At 38.8% G+C, this 12,459-nt stretch overlaps 1 protein-coding gene across 1 annotated transcript in view; it reads left to right on the forward strand.

Moving 5' to 3' along the window:
- The first annotated feature begins 1,430 nt into the window (after positions 1 to 1,430).
- The window catches only part of LOC110541752 (solute carrier organic anion transporter family member 1A5-like), a 30,226-nt gene continuing 19,197 nt past the window's right edge, over positions 1,431 to 12,459 (forward strand). The window contains exons 1-5 of the mRNA XM_060383425.1: positions 1,431 to 1,536; positions 6,093 to 6,191; positions 6,282 to 6,413; positions 7,330 to 7,557; positions 11,926 to 12,090. Of these exons, the coding sequence (XP_060239408.1) occupies positions 1,431 to 1,536; positions 6,093 to 6,191; positions 6,282 to 6,413; positions 7,330 to 7,557; positions 11,926 to 12,090 (730 nt within the window). The remainder of the gene's footprint in view (positions 1,537 to 6,092; positions 6,192 to 6,281; positions 6,414 to 7,329; positions 7,558 to 11,925; positions 12,091 to 12,459) is intronic.

A 12,459-nucleotide genomic window follows, 5' to 3' on the forward strand; every position in this document is an offset into this window, starting at 1 on the left:
CGGAAACCAGCTCCATCTTTAAGGCACAGCATTCCGCAGCTCTCTACAGTTCCCCGCTTTTATCTTCTTAATTCTACTTTGTTGAGTCTCTTTTTTGTTTTTATTCTGTATGTCACACCAATTATTCCAAGCAAAAAAATCACTTAGAAATAAGAGAGGGTTGACATTTGAGAATATGAAAGCTTTGTCACCTTCCTGTGAGATTTGAGAGTAAGTGTAGAGAAAGGGCACTCTTTTTTGGTGATTTTCCAGTTTTCTTAGCAATATTGATTACTTTCATTCATTCAGCTTTTTTATTTGTTTGTTTGTTTTGAGACAAGCTCTAATGAAGCCCAGGTTGCCCTCAATCTTGTTGTGTAGCTGAGGGTGGCCTTGTGATTCTGAGTCTCCTCTCTCTGCCATTCAAGTGCTTTGTGACAGTCAGGGAACACCAGAGCCAGTTCATGCAGTTTTGGAACTTAACACAAGACCTACCTGTGTAGCCTAAGGATGCAGATTTCTGTTACATATCTGTCTATCTATCTATCTATCTATCTATCTATCTATCTATCTATCTATCTATCTATCTATCCTGTGTGTGAATTCATGTGTAGATCACAGGGCTACTTTATGGAGTCCTTCCTCTTCTTCCACCTTCATGTGGGTTTCGGGGATTGAACTCAGGTCATCAGGCTTGTGTAGTAAGTGCTTGACCTGCTGAGTCATCTCACTGGCCCCACCATAGGATTTATGGTGATGAGAGTGACCGCTGTGTAAACATGTCTTTACTGGCTCTGGATGCTGTGTCTTCAGGGAAGCAGGGGTCACTAATCTGCAGATGGCCTCCTTACACTCAGCTCCTCACAGTGAATGTTTCCTGTGTCCACACAGATATGAATATGAAACAACAATTTCAACTGCAAGCAATTTGTCCTCAAACAGCTTCCTGTGTATGGAAAACAGAACCCAGACCTTAAAGCCAACGCAAGACCCAGCAGGTTGACCAGTGCTTCTTGTGGCTTTCTGCTCAGAGACTCAGCCACAGAATACTCCTTTATGAAAGGCTTTGAATATGACAGTGGGAATAGTAGACATGTGAGACAAATGAACAAAATTTATTACCTCCTTCAGTGATGGGATTTGTCTAATAACCTAGAATAGTCTCCCTTCTGAGTTTGAATATGCTTGTTAAGAGTCCTCTGTTTCTTAACCAACATTTTAGAGTTAGTTCCACAAGGGAAGACAATATAAGGGTAGATTGACACACATGATTTGCTCTATGTGATTGGTCTAGTTTGATTTTTCTGTCTATATAAAAAACACTGACCTAGAAACACAGACAATTTTGAATTAACTGTCAATAACACTTGACTGTGAAATTCTCAGTGGTTTTCTCTTGTTTTAATGCAGATTGTGTGAAAGAAAATAAATCATTAATGTGGATATTTGTAATGGTAGGAAATGTCATTCGTGGAATTGGTGAAACTCCCATCATGCCCTTGGGCATTTCCTACATAGAAGATTTTGCCAAATCAGAAAACTCCCCCTTATACATTGGTAAGTATGAAAATTATCCTTAGGAGGGTAGAAATCGATTATTGATTTGGGTCTTTGTGGTTTCCAGAGTGTGAGGAGAGTGCTACACACTGTAGGTCATTAGGTTGTTCAATGGGGAAATTTAATAGGAACTCCAGAACAGTCACTTTGTCACACTGCTTCTCACTACTAAAGAGCCTGTTGATCTGCTGATCCTATAGTCCTCTGATGCCACCACACTCTCTCGAAATCATTAAAAGATTCTCCGTGTGGGAGGTCTTAAGATACTTCCTGATAGACAGGAAGTGACCTCTTACGAGCTCAAGAAATACCACTTAATACACTTACAACCTGTACTCAGTAGAGTCCTCCTTCTGGGGGCCATTGCCCCAGATTGGAGCACTAGATTGGAGCAAACCCACAGGAAAAGATAAAGAAGCCGGATGAAGCCATCTGCGAATCTCAGTCACCTGATTTCTACACCTCGCAGCTGAGGCAAAGTCGCTTCTAAAGGACACTCAAGCGGACAATCTCTTTTATTTCTTTCACGAGTTCATTTACAACCCTTGACATGGGTGTGTTTCATAATTTTATTTGTTAGGAAAGCTAAAAACAAGCCATAGACATAAATGTAGCCTTTCCTTCCGTTTTGAGGCAGGGTTTCATGCAGGCCTTGAACTCGCTATACAGGCAAGGCAAGTCTGGCATTGAACTCCTCATCTTCCTGGCTTGCCTCCCAGCTGTCAGGATGACAGGCCCACACCACAGTGCTCAGCAATGCTCGTAACTTCCGTGTGTGTCACGTCGGTGTTGAGCAAAATCTTACCTCATATACACGTGTCCCTATATGAAAATGGATACAAGGTTATGTGTCCATGTGTTTTTTAAGTATCAGATAAAATTGGTGAGATGGTTTTAAATAGCTGATTTTCCTGCTAATTTCCATCTGATGGCAATCAATGAATTTCCATCTTACAAAAACACACCGCAGTAATGAAACAGCTGGTGCTGGAGAGTATCCCCTTAGGTGTCGATGCTCATGGGACTATTTTACCACTTGACAATTTAGTGATGAGAAAACATGTTCTATATTAAGCAATGATAGGGCTGAATGTCCTATTTAATTTACGCTCTGGACCTCTTCCCTGTACTTTCCAGTTGCCACTGAGGCTTTGTTCTGTTCTCCTTAGAAGGGTGTCCTTCCCGTGCCCACGGTTCAGGACACACATGTCACATGCTCGTAGTCAGATACCCATGAGCTAAAGGTTCAGGTTTATGGAATATATCATCCTTCTTTCAGACACCGTGGTGGTGGTGGTAGAATTATTATTCTGGAGTCTTTGTATTTGAGCTGTATGTGAAGCCAAATAAATGGTCTAAGCCAGGCATAGTGCCACATGCCTTTAATCTAGCACTCAGGGGATAGAGGCAGGTTGATCTCATGAGTTAGAGGCCAATCTGGTCTACACAACAAATTCTAGGCCAGCCAGGACTGGGTTGTAAGACCTTGTCTCAAAAATAAAATACCTTAGGTGTCACTGAGAAACAAGACATTTTGTGTGGGAGGAAAAATAAAAACCAGAGATAAGCTGCATAAGGTTAAATTAAAACCTGCAATGCTGTTTACATTGGAATGATCTGTGCCACTGATTATATAGTTTATCTTTCATAATACAGTTCCTAGTTATAATACTGAAAATCAGATTAAAAAGCCATAACCAATGTGGCCCAGAGATAAGTACAACTTTTTAAAAATATATTGCATAATAGGAAAAATCGTATATATATGTATATATATATGGATCTATATTTAAATAAGGATTTGTGTATGTGTAGTGTTTTAAATATCATAAATTGAGAAGATTTTGGTTGTAAGATGTTACAGAAAACAAGGTCTTCATAGAGATTTGGTTAATTTTAGAGGCCAGTGAAATGGCTCAGAGAGTAAAGGGATTTGTTGCCCCAAGCCTGATGACCGGAGCTCAGTCTCCAGCAGCCACACGGGGGAAAGAGAAAATAGAATCTTCAGGTTGTCCTCTCACCTCCACAAACATGATGTGGTGCATGCACACACACACACACACACACACACTGTAAACACTGTAAACACTGTAAACATTTTTTTAATAAAAATGAATAGATAACTTCAGGTAGAAAACAGAAAACAGACAAAATGTGCCTGGAATATTGTTTACCAGAAAAAGCATATACTGCATTAAACACATACTAGAATTACCTCAAAAAAAAAAAAAAAACACATCAGCCAATGAGAACTGAGTCCTGGAGTCAATTCGGATACAAACACCAACACACATAATAATTGTATTTAAATACGCACTTTCAGGCCTTCATAATTTCTGAAGAAAAATCAGCCCCTTTTCATTTGTCTTTAAAATATTTTCTTAATGTTTAGTCAACAATAGTTTAATTTTAATAAGTGTGTGTGTGTGTGTGTGTGTGTTTATTTAGTCTGGGATTTTCAGAGCTTCTTATATTTGTAACAACATTTTTCATTCATTTTTGAAAACCCTCTGCTATTACTTCCTTAATATATTTCTTCCTCTTTTGTTCTTTTTTTTTTCCCTTGAATCCAAATTTCATGGGTTTTGTTCATTTGATATATAACATTAAAGCACTTGAATGTTTAAAAAAAAAAGATTCTCCAGTATTTCCTGGAAAATATACTTCATATTCAATTGGATTTTTTTCTATTTTTTGTTTTTGTTGTTGCTATCAAGGTTCTCGTTCTTTCATCTGTAACTCCTTGCAACTTCATTATTGGCAGTTTTATGTCTGTAGTATTTTAAAATTAGTCTTATTTTCTATTCTCTCTCTCCCTCTTCGTGTGTGTGTGTGTGTGTGTTTATGTGTATACACTTATATGTTAATGTGGTGGTCAAAAGACAGCATTTGGGAGTTGGCCTGGGGAATGAATTGGGTTTCTTACACCATGTTTGTTGGACAAGGGCCTTTACCTGCTGAGCCATCTGGCTGGCCCTGTAGTGGTTTTTTGTTTGTTTGTTTGTTTGTTTGTATATTTTTAAAATCTTTTATTTGTGACCTTTAATTTTTCCCCTTTAAGAGGACAGGAGCCTAACATAAAGGGCCTCTGAATGACTCTCCCTAGCAGTGTATCAAAGCAGATGCTGAGAGTCATAACCAAACCTTGGGCAGAGTGCAGGAAATCATATGAAAGAAGGGGAAGTTAGTAAGACCTGGAGAGGATGGGAGAGCCACAAGGACCAAATATATCAGGGCACAGGGGTCTTTTCTTAGACTGATTCTCCAACCAAAGACCATGCATGGATATAACCTAGAACCCCTGCTCAGACATAGCCCATGGCAGCTCAGTATCCAAGTGGATTCCCTAGTAAGGGGAACAGGGAATGTCTCTGACATGATCCTTGGTTGGAGTATCAGTCTCAGAAAAGAACCCTGTGCCCAGATTTCTTGGTTCTGTTGCTCTTCTTGTGGAGCTCCTGTCCCCTCCACAACTTTCTATCTCCCTCTGCTTTCATAAGATTCCATTCACTCTCCCCAAAGTTTGGCTATGAGTATCAGCATCTGCTTGGATACCCTATTGGGTAGAGTCATTCAGAGGCCCTCTGTGTTAGGCTCCTGTACTGTTCCCTGTTTTCTCCCTCTTCCAATGTCCATCTATTTGCCTTTCTGAATAAGGATTGATCATTTTACCCAGGGTCCTCCTTCTTGCTTAGCTTCTTTGGTGTACAGATTTTAGTATGTTTACCCTATATTATAGGTCTAATATCCACTTATAAAACAAGTATATACCATGTGTGTCTTCTGATTCTGGAATACCCCACTCATTCTTTTAGGTGTATTCCTTGAAATTGTCTTTTTTTTTAAAAAACAAAATCTCTTCATTTCAATATGAGAATTTGGACTTTAAGTAATGAAAGTTCTGTGTCAGACAATGTTTGTTCACTTTAATAAGTACCTGAGATAATGGTTTATAAAGAGAGAGGATTCACTTGGCAGACAGCTTTGCAGGTTTTGATCTATGTTGTTGGACTGTGTGCTTTGGAGGCCTGTCATGAGGCAGCTCATTATGGTGGAAGGATGGATGGAGTAAAACCATCCATCTTGTAACTGGGAAGGAAATATAATGAGGAAGGGGCTATTGCTCTACTCTACATTACCTGAAGACCCACCACTATGCCCTACATTGGAAAGCTTCTATCAGACTCCAGTGATGACCCTTGAGAAAAGTCTATAACAGGTGAGCTTCTGAGAAACATTCTATATTGAAACAATTGGAAATTCCTTCTCAATATTTACAAAAAATCCCCTAAAGTATGTACATTTAACACACATATGTGTATGTTACATATATATCAAGCTTAATTTCCTTATATGTTGAATATATAAAAATATCTGAAGTAGTAAGGTATGTATCTCATTGGTAGAACCCTTGCCAAGCCTTTGAATTTGATACCCAGCTCTACAAAAGAAGAAAAAGAAATCTAAGATTATAAATAATTCTATCTCAAGGCTTTTTTTTTTACAAGAAAATTCTTTGAGTGGTAATGTAATTTCCTATCTTTTTTTAATTCCAGGGATTTTAGAAACAGGAAAAATCACTGGCCCTTTGGTTGGAGTTTTGTTGGGATCCTTCTGTGCAAGGACTTATGTAGACACTGGGTCTGTGAATACAGGTAACACAATGCATTTCATTTATATAGTCCAGTCCTCAGAGTATGGGAGAATGCTGTGAAATGCTACATCACTGACTCTTTTCTCCTCAGTTAATGAAATATGGAGGGGGAATGTTGGAATAATCAGAATGTACCATTTTATCCTTATCTCTGCTCCTCTTCTGGCTGCCATCTGTAAGCAATTTATCACCATTTACAGACACCTACCTAAGAGGAGCAGAGGTAAGGATGAAATGGCACATTCTGATTACTCCAACATTCCCCTCCATATTTCAGCCACACCTTTGGTTTCAAAAATTTACTTAAATGATATTTTTTCCAATGACGAAATCATTATGGATAAAAAACAACAATACATATCTTTTGGTTATGTGATGAGCACCAATTAATAAAGATTTCACATGGCAAAAAAAATAGTCACTGCTGGAAAATATAGCACCACATACAGATAGATAAAATTAGTTAATATTAAATAAATACACAAAATGAAAAGAATATTTGGATAATGTATATTTTATATTCTTATTGTCTGTGTGTGTGTGTGTGAGTGTGTGTGTGAGTGTGTGTGTGTGTGTGTGTGCGCGTGTGTGTGTTCCCTGTGTGTGAGATCCTTCTGGGTCAGAACAAAATTATCATTACACAAAGTAGTGACTTTGAATGTGTGTGGTACGAATAGAAACTCAGGACCTCTACACGTGCAACAATACCCTTCATGTAACTGTCTCTCCAGCCCCATTTCTCAGCCAACATAATGTTCTGAGACATGTATAAACCAGGCTAAAGGGAAAACATTCCTTAAATATGTCTCAAATTTTGTTTCTGTATTTTTGAAATGTAGTGTTAAATGTTTCTGCATGTAGTACTCCAGAAATGTTTTTTGTTTCGTTTTAATTTCATCCAACTGATCAATCTTAGACAGTTTTTCTGAAGGTTTGAGTTAGCAAAGAGGGTGGTAGATGTCTGTAATCCCAGGATTTAAGAAGCATAGGCAGAAGATCACAAAATCAAGGCCCAAACAACAAGAAAAAAATGATATACAAAGTTTATGGTCAGATGGAATTATAAGGATTAATAGTTTTCTGTAGTTTAAACAGGAAAGAATGGTGCAAGCTAATAAAATATATGTATTTCTTTCCAGATGACCTGACCATCACTCCCACTGATACTCGCTGGGTAGGAGCTTGGTGGATTGGCTTTTTGATCTGTGCAGGAATGAATATCCTGACAAGCATCCCGTTTTTCTTTTTTCCAAAAACACTCCCAAAGGAAGGACTAGAGGATATTGCAGATGGACCTAAAAATGACAATGAAGAGAAACACAGAGAAGAAGATAAAGAAGAAAAACAAAAATGTGGAGTCACTAAAGGCAAACAGGAAATCTTTAAAATCTATTTGGTTCAGATGGGTCTGCCTTCAGGGGGAATTGTTACACTGTGCTGACTTAAGATAGTTTATCCCTAATCATCTCTACTCAGACATGATAAAGGTCTTCCACAGTCACTACTCAGAAACAACTGACATGATAGGGAACCTGATTAGATTAGACTTTATGAAAATGGTAGGTCATTCTGAACACTCAGTGAGCAAATATATTTTCCCATCTGTTTTGATGATTCTATTTTACAGAAAACATTAGTCCAAGTTTAAAAAATACAAATAGCCAGAAATTCAAGGTATAGATAAGATAAAAACCTTTTTGATTAAAAAGAAAATGTAAGTTTAGCTGTGAATGTTCTTGATCAAGGCTGACAAAGAAATCATGATAGGTGACATTATCCTGCCCATTTGAAGGTGTCTGATAGTTTACAGAATTGTCCCCTTAAAACAGACAGTTTTAAAATAAGCAGGAATGTTATTAATCTATGATGCAGACTAGTGACGTTTCTGTGAGAAGCTAAGGTGGGACAGCTGAGTGATCAGGAGTGCACATTTGTAAAAACATTTTTCTCCAAATTTTATTGTTGGATCAGGAAAAAAAGAAAATCTAATTATATATGTATTGCTCAAATTTGCTGAGTCATGTAAAAAGAAGTAGAACTCCTCATATGGAAAAACACTGGATCATTTGGAGTCTAAAAGAAATGTTCATATCTTTATTTACAAACTCTATAACTCCAAAACATTCCCTAGACCCCAAACTGCTTCACTTTCTAACAAATGAATCTAACAGCTGCAGGTCTTTGTCACAGCCACACAGATAATATTTGCTAGATATATTCTTTTTTTAATTTGTATTTTATTTTTATTAATTACAGTTGATTAACTCTTATGTCATTTGTGGCTATTGTGAAGGGTGTTGTTTCCCTAATTTCTTTCTCAGCCCTTTTGTCTTTTGTATACAGGAGGGCTACTGGTTTTTTTGAGTCTGTATTCCAACTGTAGCTCCCTCCCCAATTCCTTCCCAATCCCATCCTCCCTCACTCTTCTTTTCTATGCTCCTCCTCTAGTCCAATGATAGGGGAGGTCCTCCTCCCCTTCCATCTGATCCTAGCCTATCAGGTCTCATCAGGACTGCCTGCATTGTCTTACTCTGTGGAATGATAAGGTTGCTCCCCCATCAGGTGGAGATAATCAAAGAGCCAGCCACTGATTTAATGTCAGAGATAGTTGTTCCCCTTACTAGGGTACCCACTTGGATACTGAGGTGCCATGGGCTATGTCTGAGCAGGGGTTCTAGGTTATCTCCATGCATGGTCATTGGTTGGAGTATCAGTCTCACAAAAGACCTCTGTGCCCAGATTTTTTGGTTCTTTTGCTCTTCTTTTGGAGTTCCTGTCCCCTCTAGGTCTTTCTATCTCCCCCTTCTTTCAAAAGATTCCATGCACTCTGCCCAAAGTTTGGCTATATGTTTTGATGCCCTGCTGGGTAGAGTCTTTCAGAGGCCTTCTGTTATAGGCACCTGTCCTGTTCCCTGTTTTCCTCCAGATCCAGCTATACCACTCCTAGGCACATATATATACAAAATGTTCTCAAGTACACAACAAGGACATTAGCTCAACCATGTTCATAGCAGCTTTATTTGTAATAGCCAGAAGCTGGAAACAACCCAGATGTCCCTCAGTTGAGGAATGGATACAGAAATTGTGGTATATTTACACAATGGAATACTATACAGCAATTAAAAACAAAGAAATGAAAGTTTCAGGCAAATTGTAGGAACTAGAAAAGATCATCCTGAGTGAGGTATCCCAGGAGCAAAAAAGCCACACATGGTGTATACTCACTTATAAGTGGATATTAGACATGTAATATAGAATAACAATACTAAAATCTGTACACCTAAGGAAGCTAATCAAGAAGGAAGAGCCTGGGTAAGATGGTCAATCTTCATTCAGAAAGGCAAACGGGACAGACATCAGAAGAGGGAGAAAATATTTGTAAAACTTAATATTCATTTCATATTTGCGAGTGTTGAGACCTGCGTGGTACTCACAAGAGATCAGAGTTAGTGCATAAGAAGGTGGCTAAGGCTCTAGAATTCTTTTTTTTTTTTAGAAATTGTTTTTGTTTTATTTTTTATTACAATCTATTCACTTTGTATCCCTGCTGTCGTCCCTTCCCCCATCCTCTTCCAATCCTGCCCTTCCTCCCTCATCTCCTCCCAAGCCCCTCCCCCAGTCCACTGATAAGGGAGGTCCTCTTCCCTTTCCATGGGACCCCAGCCTATCAGGTTTCATCAGGACTGGCTGCATTGTCTTTCTCAGTGGCCTAGCAAGGCTGGCCCTACCTCAGGGGGAGGTGATCAAAGAGCCAGCCACTGAGTTCATGTCAGAGACAACCCCTGTTCCCCTTATTATGGACCCACTTGGATACTGAGCTGCCATAGGCTACATCTGTGTAGGGCTTCTAGGTTATCTCCATGAATGGTCCTCGGTTGGAGTATCAGTACCAGAAAAGTCCTCTGGGCCCAGATTTTTTTGTTCTGTTGCTCTTCTTGTTCTTGTAGAGCTCCTGTACTCTCCAGGTCCTTCTATCTTCCCCTTCTTTCATTAGATTCTTAGCATCTGCTCTAATATCCTGCTGGGTAGAGTCTTTCAGAAGCCCTCTCTGGTAGGCTCCTATCCTGTTCCCTGTTTTCTCCCTCTCCCAATGCCTGTCCCATTTGCAGTTTTGAATGAGGATTGAGCATCTTACCCAGGGTCCTTCTTCTTGCTTAGCTTCTTTGGCTGTACAGATTTTAGTATGGTTATTCTACATTATATGTCCAATATCCACTTATAAGTGAGTATATACTATTTGTGTCTTTCTGCTTCTGGGATACCTCACTTGGGATGATATTTTCAAGTTCCCATCATTTGCCTGTAAATTTCATGATTTCCTTGTTTTTAGTTGCTGTGTAGTATACTTAAAGTGTAGAGTAGGAATATGGGCAATGGCCAGTGTTTTTCTGTCAAATGAGGGTAGTAGTATCTTATGTTCTTTTGTTTCTGTGCTGTTCTGGCACAGAATACTGTAGTGAGCCCTTTATTGATGACATTGCTATTTCCTCCATCACTCATAGCCCCCAACACTATGTGCACTGAATAGTCACATGTCTTCGTTGAACACTAGAGAACATGCTGAGGAGCCAGTCTTACTGGAACCCAGTGCAGGGGCTTGAACATTCTTAGAATCATGGTCATGTTAGCAATTGTCTTGAAAGGACCAATACCGACCTCTCTGTGCAGCTTTGTGGTCTGCCAGATCAACCTAATTTCAAACTAGAAAAGAGTTGAACAGAGACTAAGACATACAGGAAATAACTGTGAGCTGTGGAGACGCACTTAGGAGGACAGGGATGCCAACAAACATGGGTGAGTTCAAAAGCTTTTGGGACTTCTGACTGCAAACATCTCACTCATAAAGATGAGCTTTACAACTAGGTTTCATTTCTTTTTGTTAAACTGTCCTGCTTCGATTTCTAAATATTTTTTTATATTGTTTTCTCTCTAAGAAATTCTAGGCAGTTTACTAAGGATAGTATATAATTAGAAAATAAAGACAGTAGACATGAAGCGAAAGAAAGAAAGAAAGAAAGATTGAATGAATGAACAAAAGAAAGAGAAAAAAAGCTTTAAAGTGTGAGTCTCAACCAAATTCTCTTCAGTGGGATCTAACCCTTTATCTAGAGGCAGGCTCCAAACTTGACTCCCTGCTTCTTAAACAGGGGAAAGCTTTGGTTAAGACACTTGGAAGGTGCTTGGTATACACCAACTGAGTCAGCATTCTTTACAGTGAGACCTTCATGTGGAGATATTTTAAAATATCACTAGGTGCTTCTGAGGCATGTCCTGCTGTGAAGTGCTGGTGAGATGCTGAGGTTGTCTGGGCTGCAGCAGGATTTCTGGAGCCTTTCTAAGTTTTTAGCTTATCCCTTGCATAAAAAAGTGATAGCCTCAGAGTCTGAACTCAAGTCCTTTATAGATTCCAGAGAACAGACTAGTCACTTGTAGTGAGTGCAGGATACTAACAGAAGGGAAGGAGAAAAAAAGAAACGAAAGAATGTGGCCACAGACTTGAATCCATCACCCCATGTTTTAGCTGGCACAATTAGGTTGTGTTCTTATGTAGCCAGTTGTGCCACTAACTTTCAGAAGTGACTTAAACAATTACACAGAACTTCATCCCAAGAGGTAAAGATTTATCAAGTCATTTATGTCACAGAACAAAATCTATGATAAGATTTTTAAAAGAACACTGGACACAAATTTTAAGGTCAGCTTGACTTAATGGTCTCAACACTATCTTGTTTCAGATTTCTTGCCATTCATGAAGAGCCTGATCTGCAATCCAATTTACATGCTTTTCATTCTTACAAGTGTGCTTCAATTCACTTCATTTATCAATATTGCTACCTTTAAGCCTAAATACGTGGAGCAGCAATTTGGGAAATCAAATGCAGAGGCAATCTTCCTCATGGGTATGTGCTTTCATTATTTCCTTAGCAGCACTTCTCCCTCCCAGAAGGACATAAAAAAACTGAATCCCGAAGAGAACAGTAAAGAGTAAGATAATACAGCTAGGATCTTACAATGAAATTGAAATCTGTTAAGATATTCTTGTAAAATTCTTCCTTCTAGTCTCCAGAGAAATCAAGAAAGGATAGGGAAAGGAATAAAACAGAAATATGCTCCTTGTTCCCTGTCCAATCTTAATGAAATCATCATAGTTATGGAAGTCTTTGGGGAAGTTCATATCAGTCAGTGCTAACACAATGAGGAATGAGGAGTTAACTCATTAGGATTCTGTGTCTTACTCCCAGGTTTTACTTTTGGGCTTCAGTGCTTGT

This window comes from Meriones unguiculatus, chromosome 5 (assembly GCF_030254825.1).
Source record: "Meriones unguiculatus strain TT.TT164.6M chromosome 5, Bangor_MerUng_6.1, whole genome shotgun sequence".
Taxonomy (NCBI): Eukaryota; Metazoa; Chordata; class Mammalia; order Rodentia; family Muridae; genus Meriones; species Meriones unguiculatus.